At 41.5% G+C, this 20689-nt stretch overlaps 1 protein-coding gene across 1 annotated transcript in view; it reads left to right on the top strand.

Annotated features, from left to right (window-relative positions):
* Cttnbp2 (cortactin binding protein 2) overlaps nt 1-19882 on the top strand; it is a 147437-nt gene extending 127555 nt beyond the window's left edge. Inside the window, exons 17-23 of the mRNA XM_038320642.1 lie at nt 4972-5150; nt 6975-7180; nt 7512-7688; nt 9945-10008; nt 11668-11800; nt 13100-13186; nt 19521-19882. Of these exons, the coding sequence (XP_038176570.1) occupies nt 4972-5150; nt 6975-7180; nt 7512-7688; nt 9945-10008; nt 11668-11800; nt 13100-13186; nt 19521-19766 (1092 nt within the window). The 3' untranslated portion in view covers nt 19767-19882. The remainder of the gene's footprint in view (nt 1-4971; nt 5151-6974; nt 7181-7511; nt 7689-9944; nt 10009-11667; nt 11801-13099; nt 13187-19520) is intronic.
* Nucleotides 19883-20689: the final 807 nt, after the last annotated feature.

The following is a 20689-nucleotide window of genomic DNA, read 5'->3' as shown; positions in this document are numbered from 1 at the left end:
GAGCTCTTGCTGCCCTCGTCCACAGCATTTGAAAGTGGGGTACGGCACCGAGGAAGGAGGCAGCAAAAGAGTGATGAGTGATGTGCTTCATTTCCCAAGCATCACTTCCAAGGCTAGTAAAACAGATTCTCTGGGGTGAGCACACAGTGGGAACAAGCAATCATTCCAAAATCTTGGAGTACAGAAAACCGAACCCTTGCAGGCATTTAGAGGCATGTTTGTGCTTGATAATAGTCTCTTCTCTTAAATCTTTCAGAGATGCAGGAAATACACCTATCAAGATTCTAGGCTTCTTACAAATATTTAATAAGAATAATTATATTTTTAGAGAGAAATTAACATTTAGCTCTAATTGCAAAGCTGCTATTAGGATTCTTGCTAGAAGAATATCAGAGAAAGTGAGGGACAATAGTTTTGGGTTTTTTGTTCTTTTTTGTCTTTTGAGGAGGATGGAAGTCATAAAGGAGGCAAAGCTACAAGTAGCCCAGCGTAGCGACTTGGCTGAACTACTGTTAACCCTGACAAGCTCTTTCCGTCTTCCTTGGACAAATCATCCCCTTTGTGTAGAACTTACCAATGTTTGCATTCATCCTTCTGTAAATGATACTTATTTGTTCTTAAAAATATTCAAAATTTAAGCAATGTATTTTAAATTTCTACCACTCACTCTCCTATCTCCCACTATGCTTCCCTCCCAACTTCCCGTCCTCTATTTTCTTGTTAATAACACACTCAGGGATGCCCCTATGTTGGAGGGGAGGGGAGGGCCATCCACTTGGACAGGGACATTTCCCCAAAGCAGAATGATGTGCCTTTAAGAAAGGCCCTAGCAAGTCATCACCCTTGCCCGGTGATGGAACCATGGTGGGCAGTTTTCATTCAAGAGAGATTTTTATTTTTTTGTTTTTTTTAAAATATTTATTTACTTATTATTTTTACAATATTCTGTCTACGTGCATGCCTGAAGAGGGTACCAGGCCTCATTACAGATGGTTGTGAGCCACCATGTGGTTGCTGGGAACTGAACTCAGTACCTTTGGAAGAGCAGGCAATGCTCTTAACCACTGAGCCATGTCTCCAGCCCGAGTTTTTAAATATATCACTTAATGTATTGTAAATGTTAATATCAAGTGATATATTTTAAAACATATTCAGTGCATGAGAGTTCACCTACACAGATGGCTCTAGGTTGAAATGCCTAAACTCTTGTCTTTGTATGTATAAAGATAGCAAGATTTCATAGTTGCTTTAAGGGATGTTTTATAACAATTAAATTTTCTTAAATAATTTAGTGGGCCTTTAAAACTTTAAGAACTTTTGCTATCTTGCAAATAAATCTTCCTAAATACTCAAGTAATGCATAGAAAAGACCAGAAAATTAAGATCACAAATCCAGTAATTCAAATGCTTTCCCAATTCTTGTATTCTTTTTAGAGATAATAAAGTTCTATTTTAGCCACACACCAAAGACTCAAGTCGCTACCACAAAGTGGCAGCCTGCATTTCAGTCAGGGAGCTTGGTGAGGGTCTGTGATCTGAACTCAGATCTTTCTCAATAAAGCGGGAACCAGGAGAGCTCCTTCAACAGTCACTGTGCCGCATGCCTGAGCACATGTGTATGAACTGAACTTACCTGACTCTCATAGTATAACCCCTGACTCTTGGCACTTCACCCTGGACTAAAGTCAGCTGATTAAGATGTCACCCTTCCTGAAAGGTGGAGCTATGAATCCGATGACCACTACCAAGTTAGACCCAGGGCTCAGTGCTGACCAAGTGGGCACAGCACTAAGATGTCCATCCCAGCAAACAGGTGGCTGTGGAAACATAGGAGGTGGTGCTCTAGGGCTGGTATGCAGGAAGGCCTCTCTCATGGAACACTTTTGGGATATGCTAATCTGTGCTTTAAGCCTAGCTGAGACTGGGGAGGCGGGGCTTCAGGCAACAGATCCCCAGTTGCAGCAAATCTTGAACAAAGGAGGAACTGTGGTGGGGCTTGAAGTCCAATACAGCAGAGGAGAGCTGGCACCAAAGCAGCCAGCTTCAGTTGATAACAGGTAGCACGGTCATTTGTGGAAGGCCATCACTTTTTTACCCATTTGTGTGTGTGCATGTGTACGTGTGCACACATGGAAGCCCGAGGTCAGATTTGCTGCTATTCTGTGGGTGTTGGTCACTTTATGTTTAGATTCAGACCTGCATCCTTTACTGACCTGGGGCCCTCCCAGTAGATGAAGCTGGCTGGACAGCAGGCCCCAGGAATCTGTCTAGCCGCAGCTCCCCAGAGCTGAAATTATAAGCACATAGCACCACACTTTCCGTGTGGGTGTGGGTATTGAACTGAGGTCTTCATGCCTGCATGACAACCCTTTGCTGACATCACCCAGGTGCTTCACCCATTCTTCTATTTGACAATACCAACGACCATCCTCCCACTTCTCTGCTCCGTATAGAGTACTATTTCAGTCTCTCCCAGCTAACAAGTGTTCTTTATATCCTGTAAGAGATCAGCTTAAATTCCATCTCATTTTTAGGTTTTCCTAACTGCACCATACTTAGACGATTCTTCTTTTGGATAATGATACACGAAGCTTGGATCCGTACTTAAAGATTGCAGTCTGGAAGGGATCTTGGACTTAATGAGCCTGTCCCAGATAATTTATTTAACAGATGGTAAAACGTATCAGCAACCATAGAGGGAAGGTATTTGGAGTGTGGTGTGTTGCTAGCTATCCTCCCTCATACTTCTCGGTCCTTGGAACTGACGGCTGACTGCTGACTCCCTATTAGCTCAGGACACACCTTTGCTTTTGTTCTCCTCTATAGTTTCTAAGCATGCAAAGTACACTGAGGTGTAGTTCAGTGGGAAAGTGTAACATTTGTGTGCAGAGGCTTGTGTTCCTGGCACCCAAAGCAACGAAACCTGACTTTACAATGCTTTATTTTCCTTAGACGTGATGATTAGTGCTTATAAACTGAAGGCATACAGATGTAAATCCACTATGACATCTAAGTTTCTAAACATCTCTACAAAATTGTGCTTATGCTAAATGAATATCCATCAAGGAACTAAAAACATATAATAGCTGTAAGACCGATTTGTCAGAAAGACTCCTGAAGGAAACAGCAGCCATTAATGCACTATCAAGTGATAATCGCCGTTCCCATAACAGCCATTTTGCAAACTGAGACATTTTCTACAAGCAGCACCTATACTTTGGAGAGAGAGGTGCACACCTGTTTCTTCAGCTTTTAGGAGTAGGCAAATTTCATTCTCCTTCTGGAAATTATGCTTCTTGATGGGGGTATATAACAGAGGGATCTTAGTAAGCACTTTGTATTAAGAGGAGGCCGCTTGTTTGGTTCAGGCTGCTCAGCCCCAAAACAATCACACAAAAACCATATTATTTAAATCACTGCTTGGCCCATTAGCCCTACCTTCTTATTGGCTAACTCTTACATATTAATTTAACCCATCTCTATTAATCTGTGTATCGCCATGTGGCTGTGGCTTACTAGCTAAAGTTTCAGCGACTGTCTCTGCCGGGGCTACATGGTTTCTTCCTGGCTCTGCCCTTCTTTCTCCCAGCATTCGGTTTAGTTTTCTCTGCCTACCTCTATTCCCATGCAGGCCCAGGAAAGTTTCTTTATTAGCCAATGGTCTTCACAGCATACAAATGGGAATCCCATACCAGCAGTTTATTGAATAGACATTAAGAAACAAAAAACAACAATAACAAAATCCCCTCATCCTCCCTGTGGGAGTGGGGGTAGAATGTGTTTCCGTGGAGACTCTGCCCTCCCCCCACCGTAGCATGTAGTCCTGAGGAGGCCATGAAGGGATACCTCCACTTGCTAACTTGCTAGCTGCTGGTCCCCCACCTCCTCCCCATACAGTTAAATCTGGCCCCTCCTTGCTTTCTCATGATGTAACACAGGGGGCATAGCTTGAGCAGAGGTCAGCAACAATGCTGAACTTTAGGAGGAAGAGGACCGCCTGTATCTTAGTGATTATCAGTAACGTTAATAGCAATTTTTTGAGATTTTTCTTTTAGGTGTATAGGTGTTTGGGCTGCATGTATGTCAGTGCACCACATTCATGCAGTGCCTCAGGAGGCTCAGAGAGGGCTCCCCTGAGACTGGAATTACAGACAGTTGTGAGTGGCCATGTGGGTACTGGGAATGAAACCCAGGTCCTCTGTGAGAGAAGCCAGTGCTCTTAACCACTGAGCCATCTTGCCAGCTCAGCATCTTTTAAAATATGATATACCCCTTTATTATTTCTACTAAATATTGTGTCCTAATATCATTTTTCTTGCTTTAGAAATAAATGTGTATAGTTAATATATTCTTGAAAGTTGCTAAAAGTAGATCATAAATGTATTTACCTTTAAAAGTATTTCATGTATATGAGATGGTGCATATGCTTAGCAGTGTGAACTAATCATTTCACCATGCATACATATTCAAAACATCATGTTATGTTCTAAATAGAATTATTTTTCAGTTATATCTTAACATAAAATTGTGAATGAGCTCTAGCCTTGGCTTTGCCCTTCTTAACTTTGTAACCTTGGGTAAGGTTCTCTTTGTGCCTCATTCCCCTGATATGTAAAATGGGGCCACGATGCCCAGCTTAGTCGTGTGGTGGAAAATGCTGTGAAACACGTATGACACTGACATGTGCACATATCTAGGGTGAACGTGGTACCCAGTGGACATTTGTATTTACATATACCTCCATCTACCTCAGGCAGAGATACAGTCAGATTCAGTGGTACCCAGTGGACATTTGTATTTACATATACCTCCATCTACCTCAGGCAGAGATACAGTCAGATTCAGTGGTACCCAGTGGACATTTGTATTTACATATACCTCCATCTACCTCAGGCAGAGATACAGTCAGATTCAGCAAGATGGAGATTTTATAGTTTGTGTTTTTAATTTTTGTTTTCCACCCGTCCCTAGTTCAGAGGTCAGCCGCCCTCACCCTGTGACCCTGTGTGTAAGATCGTGTACTGGGCTCTGTCCGTCTGGAGGCAGCTCAACTCTTGCCTGGCCCGCTTGGGTACACCGGAAGCACTTCTTGGACCAAAGTATTTCCTGTCTTGCCCAGTAGTCCCAGGGCATGCCCAAGCAACAGTGAAGTAAGTGCCAGTGTTCTTATCTACCTACAAAGTATAGAGTCAGTGTGCTTGTCAGCTTTAATTGTCAACTTGGCACAGCCTAGAGTCATCTGAGGAATCCTCGGTTGAAGAAATGCCAAGATTAGGTGGGCCCATGGGCTAGTTTGGGGGGATTATCTTAATTATTGGCACATGCAGGAGGGCCCAGCCCTCTATGGGTGTTGCCATTCCTAGGCAGGTGTTCTTGTACAGTGTAAGAAAACTAGCTAACAGGGTTGGAGAGATAGCTCAGCAGTTAAGAGCACTGACTATTCTTCCAGACCTGGGTTTGATTCCCAGCACCCACATGACAGCTCACAACCATCAGTAACTCTGATTCTCGGGGACCCATCTGGTTTCCATGTGCCCATGGTACACACATGGCACACGGATACAAATGCAAGGAGAACATCCATATAGATAAAAATAAAATGAGTCTTCAGAGGGAAGGTAACTAAGCAGGAGCCAGTGGGCAAGCAAGTAAACAGCATCTCTCTCTATTTCCTGCTTTGTCTCCTGTCCTGCCTTCACTTGATGATATTGTGACCTAAGAGTTTAAGAAAACTCGGTTGTTTTATTATTTTTCTTAAATTATCTATAACTAAGTAGTATTAACAGATTCCAACAGTAAACCAGTATTTTAATAGCTATTAAGCGCCTTTAATCCCAGCACTCGGGAGGCAGAGGCAGGCGGATCTCTGTGAGTTCGAGACCAGCCTGGTCTACAAGAGCTAGTTCCAGGACAGGCTCCAAAGCCACAGAGAAACCCTGTCTCGAAAAACCAAAAAAAAAAAAAAAAAAAAAGAATACCTGAAATTTTAAGCCAATATCTGATAGCTTTGAAAATGTTTCTATCCTTGGAGACATTGTTTTGTTTCTACATCCTAAAAGTTATATTAACTTTTGTTGTTGTTGTTGTTGTTCATTTTCTGTTACTAGGTATCAAACTCAATCTTCATATAATGCTGGGCAAGTTCTCCAGCACTTGAACTTTTAACGCTGTGAAAACATTGACATTGTAACTTGCACTGATTGTTCCAAATTCAGGCACAGCAACCTTGGTTTACGGCTAAAATACAGGCAGTATACCAGAAGCTACAGCTGGATAGCCCAGTTCTCTGCAGGGCTGAGTCATGTACGCATACATGTGTAATGAGGAGCCCCTGTGTTAGCCGAGACATTTAATTTGTCACTGATACATTCCAACTCAAATATTAAAATACATGTGTGTCAGCCGGGAAGTGGTGGTACACACCTTTGTTCTCAGCACTCGGGAGGCAGAGGCAGGCAGATCTCTGTGAGTTTGAGGCTAGTCTGGTCTACAAGAGCTAGTTCCAGGACAGGCTCCAAAACTACAGAGAAACCCTGTCTTGAAAAACAACAACAACAAAAAATACACGTGTGTCTTATTAATGAAACATGTCAAACAAATATAAGACATTGAGACACAGGTTTTATAGAAATATGATTTTTGGAGAGATGCTTTCCAATATCTTTCATTTTTATATGTTTTATCATACACTGAGTCATTCTGTAGATACTATTAATTCTAGGATTAAGGCAGTCATGTAAATAATCAGTTTTATTTAACATAAATTGTTCTTGAGATAAATTCAAACTGTTTGGTATTGGATAATTTTATTTCTTTGGTATTGGATAATTTTATTTATTATGCCACTAGTCCCCCCAAAGGAAGTCAACCCAGAACAACATGCCAGGCAATTTCCTCAAGGAAAATTTTCAGGCCTGTCTCTTTTGTGAACTTGCGTGTGGTTCCTCAGCGGCTCCTTCTTCCTCTCTTACAAGGTGGATGTCGAAGCTGTGGAATGCCGTCATTGCTCCCAGAGTTCAAGAAGCAATATTGTCAAGAGCCTCTGTGAACAGACAACCTGGCGCTGGGCAGACAGCTTCTAAGAAGCACCCTAGCCAAGGACAGCAGGCTGTGGTGAAGGCTGCTCTCAGCATCCTGCTTAATAAAGCCGTTCTGCATGGCTGTCCTCTCCCCAGGGCAGGTATGGAGGGCTGTGCAGGAAAGAGAGGAAGTTTACATTCTCCCTCTCACTGTTTGGAATTTGTTCGGATGAAGTATTCTTTTGTCTCCTTGTAACTAGGGAAATGAATGTACTGCTCATAGCATTGTACCAGAACCCTTTCTGTTTCTAATTACTGGCACGTGTTTGAATTCTAGTCCTCCAAGTACAGTTTGTGCTGATCCAGACAACTCCAGCTTGGTTACTGTTAACGAGCCTGTGATTTAAGAACTGCTCGTGTATTTCAAGTTATGAAACGGTGTTATCTCCCCTTCTTCTTAGGAAAAAAAAAATGTGGTTTGTGTCGTTCCAGAGCTAGACCAGCATCTAGCGGACTTCAGAGGGGGAAGTTTCCCTTTGTCCATCGTTTCAAGTTACAGGAAGAAGAAAGGAGATAGTGGTGCCTGGAGAAAGGTGAACACCAGTCCTCGCAAGAAGCCTGCGCATTTTTCCTCGCCCACGTGGAACAAGCCAGACCGGAAGCAAGAAGGTAGGGGGTGGGAGGCGAGCATGACCCAGTTTCCAAGTGCAAGAGGGCTTTCATTCTTAACACTGAATTTTGTCAAAGCCTTGAGTTGTTCAGTTCGTACTTTAATGGAATGAACTGAGTAATAGTTTTCCAAGCATAACTGGGAGCCTCCTATCTGAGAGACACCACTTTCTTACTAGAAATAGAAAGTTCATCTTTAACTTGTTCATTGGTACTTTAAAAGTTAATTTGTTTTCTTGATCTCCATTTAAAGTCGAATTTATCAGCTTTACTATATTTGGCTCCTTTACATATGTGTCCTTGCTTAGTTGAACTTACTTTAAAATATACTTATACATATAAGTATATTTGATGTAATGTAATATAAATGTAAGGCATTTATGAATGAATCATTTCAAGTATTTTTTTTTTTTGGCATGGTGCTGTGTACAGGGTCAAGTGCAATTTTAGGTATGGAGCAGGATGGACAGCCAGAAACAACTCAGGGACTTTCAAAGAAACTAATAGCTTAGAGTAAATAATGACCTGAACCATAAGCTTTGTCACCGTATGCTGTAGCATTGACAACCAGAATCAATACAAGAAATAAGGAAGCAACACTATGGAAATAAGTGACTTAGAAAACTCAACTCTGCAGTTGAGCCATCAATTAAACCTTGCGTGGTGGCATGTGTCTTTAATTCCAACACTGCAGGGGCAGAGCCCAGCAGCTCTGTGACGCTGAGTCCAGCCTGGTTTACATAGTGAGCTCCAGAGTCAGCAAGCTAGCTAGTAAGACCCTGTCTCAAACAAAAGTTAATTTAAATATAAATCATATAATTTCATCAAATTATGTGGTATCAAATATGATATACTTCAACATAAGAAATTCTGTAAAAGATTAATAAACAGTGCTTCAGCATTGTATTTACATTGATGTCAGCATAGAAGTTTCTAGAATTCTACGTTTTACCAAACAAATTTTGTAAAGTATATAACTCATCGGTAAGCACTTAGTCTATTTTATTTTTATAATGATAAATTTTCTCAAGTAATTGCACTGGATGATTACAGTGCTTGAGTTGATTTTGTGCATAGTTCTTGCCCACCATGTGCAAGTGGCTCATGACTGAAAGGAAAAAGAACCTCCCAGTTTATTCTGGAAGTCCATGAGATGTAGTGAAGCTCCCGTGTCTTTCTAGACCGCCCATCAAGGTCAGGGATGTTGGATCACAGGCTAACATGCAACAGTGCCCTCCATGGTCCTTAGGCAGTGACAAGGGCTGCACCACTGTTAACTGCCACCACTCAGAGAGCAGGATAAGTAAAGAACAGTGCAGTGACCTTTGGGGACCTGCTTTTGATGAAACTATTTTCAGTTCAGTTTATTTTTCAAAAACTGTTTTCCTTGCTACTGTGCGTTCAAACCCAGGGCTCAGAGCCTGCTACACTAGCACTATACCACTAAGTTACAATCCAGTGTGATACCACTTTATAGAAAATTTTGGCCAGCAACATTCACATAATTTTCAGCTTCACTCAGAAGTAGCTAAGCGTTTTAGTGTGTTAGAAGAGTTAGAGTAAAGGGCTTTGCAGTGTTTCTCCCACGGTTCTGATCATCGTCTCGTAGGAAATACTGCTCATCACGACAAGTTTAGCCCAGTGTATGCCTGATGCCAGTTAGAGTTCTCATGCAAGAATGCATGCAGCCTGAAACTCTTTGTTTGCTTGAGTGGACTATGATTTGCAGATTGAAAAATGTTTGATTTGCATGGCTCTTTATATACTATTCCTAATTTCTGAATAATGCAGAGTTACTGAAAACTAAATTCTTCCAGGTGCATCGCTGCTGTCACATGCGGTAGTACATCCAAATCTGCATGTGGTTCTAGATTAGTATCATGAAATAGCAGGGACTGAGCTCCTCTTTTGCTACTTTGGGAACAAAACCCTAAATAAATCAACAGGCCAACTACAGAGTAGGGGAGTCATGGGTAAAGGCAAATGTCAGGTTTCCTAAATTGAGCTTTGGGTTGTTTGAATTTTATTGACCTCAGCATAAATTTCCATAAGGAAACCAATTTTCCCCCGACCTCCCAACCACTCCTGTGTTGAAAATTACACCAGCATCACTGTTCTGAGAATATTTCCACACAAGGTGGATGCTAACCCATGCCCTGGGCTGCAGAGTTAGAACCTGTTTTTGAAAACACTGAGTTCTGAATGCACCCACAGGGATAATGACCCCAATTTATTGAAAATGGCTGTGTTTCACAGGTCTGAGAAACAAGACTATACCACATCTGAACTCTAACAGGAACACCTCTCTGTCAAAGCAACAGTAAGTTCCCTTTCAAGTTTCACTTGCATCAAAGAAAACTTGAGTTTAATAATTAACTTTAAATTATTTTAAAGTTACCCACATACCAATATAACATTACATTATACCATTAGTATGCATTATACCATTATATGCAGCTGTTATACCATTAGTATGATTTTAGAGTAATAGATATCATTAACTAAAGGCAATGCATTAATAAAACCTTTAAATGAAGTCTTGTGTTAAGTTCCAGAAGCTTAATTTAAAGCCCATTTTGGTTTTCGTTTGGTGAATAGAGCTAGAGAAATAATTTCACTTTTAAAAGTCAAACTCAAGCATTTATCAAATCTCTACCCGCATCTTATATTTGTGCAATTTCGGCATCTGTGGATGACTTTTTAAAGCTAGATGTGTATAAACAGCGTGACTTGTATGCCTGTCAGAACTATATTTATAGTGATCGTTTCCGCTATAGTGCCTTGATGGTACCGTTGATTATTTCAACTACACATATTTTGAACTATAAAGATTTAGTTAGTCATAAGATGGAAATATTTGGATAGTTTGTACCCCGCTGATCCCTCGCCACAGAGGAGAGGAAAAGGAAACTGAGTAGCTCCAAGGATTCTTTTTCAAAGAGAACTCAGGGCCTGAGCTGCTAAGGGGAAAATAATCTGGGCGGACTTGGCTATAGTGCTAGTGCACAGCAGATTCAAGTTTGAAATGAATATTTATGCCAGCGTATCACACTGACATGTGTGTCCCCCCCCCAATAAAGCCCTGCTTTCTTTTAAGCATTTTACAATTTTGAGATTAATAAAATTACCCATTTCTCCCTTCCCATCCTTCCTTCCCTCCAAACCAGTGGTTCTCAACTTGTGGGTCATGATCACTTTACAAGTTGCCTATCAGATATCCTACATATCAGATATTACATTATGATTCATAACAGCAAAATTACAGTTATGAAGTAGCAATGAAATAATGTTATGGTTGGGGATCAGCACAACATGAGGAACTGTATGAAAGAGTTGCAGCATTAGGACGGTTGAGAACCACTGCTCAGGACCCTCCCATATACCACTAACCCACTCACCTTCAAATTTACAACCTCTCTTTTTTAATGTTCCTAACTATAACTTGCTCAGTGTGTATAGCGTTACTCGTATGTGTGTTTTCAGGGCTGACGTGCTGTGTTGGATAACCAATGGTAGGGTCTTCCCGGGGGAGGACTGTTTCTCCCACTCTCCGCATTCGTTATGTGCCCGCGGTTCTGAGTGCAGGATAGGCTTTTCCCTGTCTCCTGTGGCATGTCTGTTGGTGTCATCCTTGTTCAGCTCACATCTGGGCAGTCATGTTGGTGAACCTTTAGGGGTACAGCTTCCTTTTGGCTGACTGGGGAGAAGGAAAGGAGATTGGAATAGTTTATACCTGTGTAGCTGTCTTTATGAAAAACAAATGTTACTCTACCACATTACTTGACTGGATGTTAGTGACATCTTGCCTCTTGGTATGGGGTTGTTGTCAGTCTGGATGACATTTATGAGATACTTGGAAGGATGCTGAGAACTTTTCTCCACCTCAAGGGAAGTTTAGAGGGTATAGTGTCTAGATTTCCATATTTGATAACTGATTGATTCTTGTTTTGGAAAAACTCTCCTCTGATCTTTGTAATAGGCCCTTAGAGGATGATCTCTCACTGACATTGACTTTGGACCACAGACTCTCTTTGGGTTCCGATGATGAAGCCGATCTTGTCAAAGAACTCCAGAGTATGTGCTCCAGCAAATCTGAGTCTGATATAAGCAAGGTAAGTGGTCCCCAGGGGCAAGGACGTTGACTCCACCCTGGAGACTCACCTTTGTGACAGGATCTGGGAGCCACATTCTGAGCTCATCCCATTAAAGAAATGTCGTGTCATATATCATTGATGATGATGAAAATCAAGTCAACCTTTCTTTTGCTCAGAAAATCCATTTTCCCCAAGGCGTTGGATGGTAGGGGTTTCATTGTTCTCCTCAGAACACCTGGACTTAATAATTGCATGTTAATTTTATAAGCACAAATCAAGCCACCATATGTATATAATACTATATATTATGCATAATTATAAAACACACACATATATATACATATATATGTATATGTATATATATATATACATATATATATGACTGGTCTTTTGATTTGGAGAGGGTTTGTATTTGATATGGGCTGTGAAACCCAGGGTTTTGCATACTTGACCATTGTCCTACCACTAAGCCATGTCCCTGCCCTTATTTTTTGATACAGATTCTCTCTGGCTATGTTAGCTCAGGCTACCCTTGAACTCACTGTCTGTATGCATAAGTAGCTTTGTGTAAAAGCCTAAATTTAAATTTCTCAGACATTATTATTGCCAATTTTGGTACATAGGCTATCAGAAAGAGACAAGCTTCATGGAAGATTTAGGTTATAGACAGAGTTACAACAACATTCTTTACAAATAAGAAAAACAAAAGCTCTGTATAATATGTATTGTCATGGTCTTTAAGCTATGAAACTTGAGAACCAGATATAGAAACCACTTACCCGAAATGTCAAAAAAAAAAAAAAACCACTAATAGCATCAAGTTGAACCTGTTTTGGCACTCTGATATCTGCAGTGCATTTGACCATGCCTCCTCCATAAACACGTTTACTTGGAAAGGAGCAAAGATAGTCACAACATGCCCAGGTTCCAGTGAAAGACTCAGCTACTTTAGTTAAACAGATGAACTCTAGGAAAAAGTAGAAGTTATTGCCTTTCTTGTTCTTGCTGGAAATGAACTGAAATTCTTGCCTACTGGAAAAATGAGGTAACGACTCAAATATTAAATTTTTCTCCTTTTTTTATCTTATCAAGTGGCTATTTTTTCTAGAAAGTTTTCTATTCATGTAAGAGATGTTTTTTAATAGATTCTCTGTCTTTAAAATCTGTCCTTTGAGCAGGGCCATCTGGGGGCATCTTCTCTAGAGGTGTTCAGGGTTAGGGGGGTTAGGGGACAGCTCTTCCATGGCTTAGGTGGCGCTAAGCTGCGCTGCAGGTGTGGCAGTAGAGACCTCACTCAGTAAGGTGTGTGTTTTGCAGATTGCTGACTCCAGGGAGTTTGAAAGTTCAAGGACCAAACCTGTGTCTTCAGCTCCTGTTAATCTGAGGGTGCCAGTGCCACAGAAGGTAAAGACATCTCTGCCCAAAAAGGAGAGCGGAAAGGGCTCATTGTGGAAATGACTTCTCAGCTCAGCCCAGGAGAGAAAAAAGTGTACATGGATCGATTAAGATTTTATAATGTTTGGATAATATGCTGACCTAAGTGGTTTTTTCCATTTGATATTTCAAAGTTTTGGTTTTTTAAAGGTCTTCCTTTGTTTTCTTTTTTGTTTGACACATGGCATAAGATTTCTTGCATTTGGCAAATCTCAAGGTAAATATAGCAAGGGCGGAACGATAAACTGAAGATCATAGACACTTGAAAAATTTCTCATTTCCTTTGCGTTTTAGTGAGAGGCAGTCTTTCAGAGTCAGGTCAGAAAGGCAAATAGAAGAGCCGAGCTTCATATAGATTCTCTTAACCCATGCTGTTCAGGAAACAGTGCAGCTTGGTCTTCAGGAGAACTGGACGATGGATCGATGGATGCAGTCCTGCCCATCCATCACTCTGTGAGGATTCAGAGGACCTGGAAGTGCTTAGTACCATGTGGTTTGTTCAGCAAGGCCCTGTCCAATCGCCATTTCCATTCTGTTCACATCTACTAACACAGTGGCTTCCAAAGACCTGTGTATGTGTGGACAGGTGGAGTACAGAGAGCAGGATTATAAAGTCTGCGTGGCGTAACTATTAAATAACTAATGTTTAACTGGTTATCTTGCAGTCCTGGATTCACGGCTTCTTCTGCCCCCATTGCTTCATTAGATTCCAGTTCTGGCTAGTGGTGTCTGTATTGAAAGGAGTGAAGGGAGTTGAAGTCTCTAATAAAATACATACCGTGCTATAAGACCTCCCCTTCCACCAGGAGGAGGTTAGCTGTATGGCACAGTCCTTGTGTCGTTACTGGGCATTTGGATTTGAAAGTATTTTGTTCATAAGTTGTCCTTCGGCCATCTTTAAATCCTCAATTTACTGTCTGTCTGTGGTAGCTTCTCTGAGCTTTGTTTGATCCCCTAGACCCATTCCTTAGGATTCCTTATACAGCATAGAGGCCGGGCCCATGAGGATCTTGGGAAATAGGATAATGAGCAATTTTCCCTGGGGTTACAGTCAATGAAGGAGTGCTTTCCTAGCTCATCCCACTCTTCAGGCTCAAACTCCTGCGCTAAAAAAAAAAAAAAAAAAAAAAAAAAATTGTTAGAGAACGTTGCTTTCTGATTAAATGTTTGATAGTGAAACCTTATTTTTCTATTATACAGTAATACTGGACTGTTTGCAATAAGCTGTTAAAGTACTGAAAATGATATTAGCCACAGCTAGTTTTAGAAGGGAGCCTTAGAGACAAAGGTGTCCTTTATCCTGCCTGGCCTCTTAGGAACAACATGGTGCTTTAAATGTGCACTTGGCTGCGGATTTTAGGATAGCTGCATCTCCCCGTCTCTGTTTTTGTAGTGAAGAGTGTTGGAGGGGCTCTGTCTATCCAGGAGATGCTTTTCTTAGGAGCTGCCAGCAGAGGGCAGAGTACCACAGCTGTCTGGAAGCTGGCAGAGTCCTTCCTGTTCTATCATATTTACAACTCACCTAACATTTCTTGGTTCCATGCCCAGTTTCTCCTCTTATCAGGAAATACCTCCTTTGAGAGGCGAGAGAGCTGGGGATTAACTGAAATTACTTTCTCCTTCATGGCCAGAAGGCATACTCCATCAAGAACTGTCTCCTCTTGCCCCAGCGTAACCGTTTCTGCGCTGACAGCGAGGGACTGTAGCTGGTAGCTGTTCCTTAATCAGAACAGCAGAACACATAAATCATCAATAGAAGTGACAACGGCAGTAAACGCTATCCTCTTACCTAGATGATGTAAATGCAGACTGACCTTTCCTTTGGTGGCAGGATGACATCTGCTTGAAGGTTCTGGTAAATCTTTACTTCCTGAACTCTGCCCTCTAAATGTTCTGGTGGGATTAAACTGAGGTACAGATAGGACCCCATGTTCTCTTGGGTAGCCAGGCATAATATGCAGTGTTCTGAATGTAGCTGTCATCTGCCTTTACTTTCTACACCCTTTCTTTATCCCCAAATATACTTTTAGAGAGGCTAATATACCTTCATCTAACTTTTCTGTATATGAATCGTATTCCTCTCCCTGATGTTCTTACCCTCTTCCTCCTACCTGCTAACCCTGGACCCAGTCCTGTGTACTGGAGGCAACGCATCTCCCCACAGTTTCCCCCTCTTCCTGTCTTTAACATCTAGAGACATCATCATGTCTTCTTACTGTGCAGAAAATGCTTAGTATTGAATGAATGGCTTGCTCTGATTTTAAAATACTTCATTAAATATTAAAAACAACTTTAGTAAAATAAATTAGAGTTTTTGTTAGGGGGTTAAACGGAGAACTTGGGAGTTTTAGGCCAAGAAGGATTAAACAATCATTAAGGCTCCTACTTGAAGACCATTGGGAAAGACAACCTTAACACCTATGCTTGGCTGCCAGGGTGTTGGGAATCTTTCCTTTCCTGTCTGCAGGCATATTTTCTGCTTTGCATACTCATACTTTGAATTTCTGTGACCCACACTAAGCCCAAGTGAGCCTCTGTATACTCAGCTCCCTCCTCATACTTCCAGAAACAGACACCCCAAACATTAGCTGTTATGGAAGACTTTAGTAATTTGTATAGCCATCCTGTTTGTCCTCATGATTCAGTCCAAAGGACAGACTTCAAAATAATGCACATTGTCGCCTCCCCTGCTGTGGGCCTTGGCATCAAGCCAGTGCCTTAGCAGAGATAATTTAGCAAAAACTGGTGAGAGCACAGTCTTCGTTCTGAGTTAGGGCAGGTGCTATCTTCATTACTGCTTTAACATGTTCCCCTCCTTCTGTTATGCCAGGGAGGCATTCCAGGCCCTCCCCCATGCTAGACAGTGGTGTACCACTAAGTACCATATGTAGTATCTTCGTTCAAATTATCACATAAAGCCAGTCCCCAACTTATAATCTTCTCAGCTTCACTGAGTCTAGCATCAACATGGAAACATTCCTCTGTCTTGTCTGTGAGGGTGTTTCTAGGAAGGTTTAACTAAGAGAGAGAGAGAGAGAGAGAGAGAGGGAGGAAGAAGAAGAAGAAGAAGAAGGAGAAGGAGAAGGAGAAGGAGAAGGAGAAGAAGAAGAAGAAGAAGAAGAAGAAGAAGAAGAAGAAGAAGAAGAAGAAGAAGAAGAAGAAGAAACGACAATGACCCCGCCCCCATGGTCTAAAGGGGGTTTGTGGCCTGACTGAAATAGAGAGAGTGAGCACCGAACCACATTCACCTCTACTTCCTGACTCCACGTCTCTTCAACTCTGAGCCACAGGAACTTTTCCTCCCATCATTTGCCTGGAATTTATCACAGCAACCAGAAGAGTAACTAGTGTACCTGACTGGGGCAGTGATTAAACCACATGACATTAAGTTCTGGTGTCTTTGCTGTGACTTTAGAGTCGTGTCTCAGCACACGATTCTCGCCAACCAATACCCAACAAGCCAGGCTCCCTAAGTTCTCTTTCATGTCACTCTGACCAAATCCCTAACCGGAAAGAACAATGGAAAGGAGGAAATATTTGTCTCATGACTAAAGGGGTTTTAGATCAAGGTCACTTGGCCCACGCACTTAAGCAGAACACCGTGGCTGGGGGAGTGTGTGGCTGAGAACTATTTACTTCCTTGTAAATGGGAAGGAAAGAGTGAGACAGAAGGTTGCCAAAGACAAGCTCTAAGTCATACCCTTAGTGACCTAATTTTTGCTACCTAAACCCTACATCTTAAAGCTCCTAGAACCTCCCCCAAACAGTACAGAACCAAGCATTCTGTTCATAAGGTTATGGAAAAATGCCTCATACTCAAACAATAATAGAAATTCTCATGTCTCACAACTTGTCAGCGTTAACAGTTTTTTAAAGTAAACCAACCATGCTAAGAAGATGGTAGTTGTCTTTCAATCTACTGCACCGTTAGCATGTTGTGAGCCACAAGAGAACACAGATTGGCACATGGGTAGCTCAGCCCTCTTCCCAGGCTTGCTTGCAGGTCATTGGTCCTAAACCAACAGAATGTAAATATTAAATGATTCCCTAAAGAGCAAATTAGTCTGAAAGAAAGGTCTTTCTCTTCCAGGCCACGTACAGCCTGGCCTTCTTTTGCCTACAGATCCGTGTGCTTTAGACCTCATATTGCACCTCACTGCTTTTCATTCATTAGCAAAGTGTTGAAAGCTCCAGACAAAGGTTTGTCAGCCTTCCTTGAGCTGCCTTCGCGTTTGGATTAGCTGGCTCGGCAGTTCTGGCACCAGGAGATTTCACTTCAGGGATTTCAAGGTGGTTCAGTGGTCATATGGGGGACTCACTAGGACTTTGATAGAGCAAAAATGGAAAGCAAAGGAGGTTTCAGATGGACTTAGGAAAGGGCCTTTAGTGACCTGCCTAGGAATTTGGGACCTTAACACACACACACACACACACACACACACACACACATCTTTTTCTCCACCAACACTGCCATGATATCATAGTTATTTATTGATTTTTGCAGGCAACATTACATTAAGAGAGAAAAGCAGATATAAGAAACAAGTGTTGACTGACTCCTGTTCCGGTGAAAAAACAGGACCAACCTGTAACATGCCTTAGAAAGATTAAACTAAAAATGCAGGTCAAGGAGCAAGGTTAGTTATATTGATTTGGAGGGTTGAAATGCCATCCTTCAGCATAATCCACAGCTGAAGGTGAGAGCTAGTTAAACAGTGGCAATGCAGGCAGAGTGGGTAGTAGGGGAAAGACCACCAACTACTGTGTGACTGCAGAAGGCTCAGCTCAGTGCCCCCATTGTAGCTCAGTGCAGAGAGAGGATCTTGAAGAGCCGAGGTAAGTTTTTAACTTTCACTGCCCTTTACACACGTGGGAGATGTTTTAAAGCCGAGTACCCATGCCCCACCCAAGTTCAATTAAACCTGTCAGCGCCGCCCAGCTGATTCCAGCATTTTGGCCAGTATCAAGAAGCCCTGACTTCAGCCTTTCTGGAGTGTGCCACGGCCAGGTTAAGGCAGACTCTTGCTTTCCACTCCAAGTCATCTCAATTTGACTTGTCCAATTCTAGGTTTAAGCGGCTCAGTGACCACACTGCTGTCTGGTTGCCGTCCGCTGTCTCGGAGCTCTGCACAAGTTCACGCAGTGCAGGCCAAAGGACCTGCAGTGAAAGTGGGGAAGCGCTGGGGAATTTCCAACTTCCTTGTTCTGACCGTACAGACACTCTCGGCTCTCTTGCCCCCACAGTCTGGGAGAGTGGGAAATACTGGCCAGGTGATTATAGTGGCTCTGCAGCGCTAACAAATTAGAGCCAAATATGACCGTGCACAGACGATTTTGAGCCACCTGGTCTCTGAATTGCTAAGCAGGAGCCTTATTTTAATAAAAATGTGTACTCCAGTAGAGCAGGCTGGTTTTTTAGGTTCTTTGTGGTGTGCCGTACAACTAGGACAATTTACCTTCTAGTAAAGGCCTAAATCTTATTTTATTAAATATGAAAATGTGACTTAGCCAAGGTAACAAAATATGTAGGTGCACCTACAAAGTGCTTTGTTGATGTGTTAGCTTTTTTTTTTCCTATGATGGATAGTTAAAGAGAAATTATTGAAAAGGATGAAAGATATATTTTGGCTCATGATTTCAGTGTTTATAGTTCACGATAGTCAAGAAAGCCAGAAAGAGACAGAGCCCCCATGTGCCTAGAGCCTGCATGGTAGAAGGAGAAAAATGACTCCTGCAAGTTGTCCACTGACCGCACCCACACGCTGTGGTACACTGATACGCATATATACATGTAAATAAAAAATTAAAGACATATGCCTTAAAGACACACGTTCATCCAACTACCTACTTCCTCCAGTGAGGTTCCACCTACAGTTCACATCGCTTCCTAAGAATTTCATCAAATTACAAACCTAATGAACTGATTACGTCAGAATGCTTGTGATCCAGTGATGCTCAGTGATTGGCTCCACCAGCGGGGAATCAAGCCTTCAGCGCGTGGGGCAATATAATAAGACAGACTGTAACAATTGAGCTTGTCCAGTTTGACGTTCTCAGGCCTAAAGTCCTAAGCAATTCCTATTGATGTGGATACTTAGATTCTTTATCGCGTGTCTCCGTGATGGCTGCATTTAAGAGTGCAGCAGTGCTAGGTAGCAAGTCTCGTGAAAATCAAGTAGAAAGTCTACACTAGTCAGTTGGCAGCTTCTCTCCATACAGGGAGAAACTCCTGCAAGTTTGCGTAGACACAGAGGGGAGAGAAGGGGCAATGCTAATAAACCTGTCGGTTTCTCCTCTCTTGTAGGAAGCCAGTCCTCCCAGCAGCCATCAAACCACTGAATGCAGCAACAGTAAATCAAAGACTGAGTTGGGTGTCTCAAGAGCCAAATCTTTTCTTCCTGTTCCTAGAAGTAAAGCCACCCAGTGTTCCCAGAACACCAAGAGAAGCAGCAGCAGCAGTAATACAAGGCAACAAGAAATCAATAATAACTCCAAAGAAGAGAATTGGAACCTAGACAAACACGAACAAGTCGAAAAACCTAACAAATAGGCCTGCCTACAACAACATGATCACCTTAATTTCTTTTGTATATTTCATGCAGAAACCAAGGACAAGAAAATGTAAATACCTTCCAACGAATAAAAACATTTTCCTATAATATAAAAGATGAGTGCGGGACCACTATTCAATTTTTTGTAAAGAATGTATTTATAAACCTAACATTTTTCTGTTAATTCTGTAGGACTAAACTTCAGTCCCATGACGTTAGGGCAACTCTCCAAGTAGTTTTATAATAGAAATATTGCTTTAGTTTTAATCAAGATGTTCAGGGGTATTAAAACAGAAATGTCTGTGTACTGTATTATATTGCTTTCTGTACATATGTATATATGTGTATATTTATAGAAGTTGCATACCCATGTACAAGGTTGGATTGGATAAAAATGTACCAGTTTAGATGGAGATGGTAATGTTATGTTCACCTGATGGGGAATGACTCAAACGGGGCAATAACAAAACATTTCTAAACAGTTATTTTCCATTAAAAGCCATATGAAGTATTTTGCCTGTTAAAATTCTAGTTTTACATTTTGGATCTTTTAGTGATGACATTGCCATCTGGTTGCATCATGTAGATATATTTATGCTTCTGAGTTTGCATTATGACTTGTAACATATGAAATTATAATGCAATAAAGGTGTTATCTTTCTTACAAAACTTTTGTACCGAAGTGGATATAGAAGTTATCTGCATAAAGATGTCAAAAATCAGTTTGGAGTTAACTTCTTCAATATACTTCTGATAGCACACTGATAAAAAAAACTAATATTTTCTAGAAGTGTGTCTTCTAAAGTTAATGGTGAAATTACTTAACCAATTCATAGTTAAGATACTTTGACACCAAATAAAATTTTGAATTAGTGAAATCATTTTGCCGTATTTTCCTATCTGTAGCTACACTTGTTTGCTT

This window comes from Arvicola amphibius, chromosome 2, assembly GCF_903992535.2.
Source record: "Arvicola amphibius chromosome 2, mArvAmp1.2, whole genome shotgun sequence".
Classification (NCBI taxonomy): domain Eukaryota; kingdom Metazoa; phylum Chordata; class Mammalia; order Rodentia; family Cricetidae; genus Arvicola; species Arvicola amphibius.
This window is presented reverse-complemented; position numbering and strand designations above follow the sequence as displayed.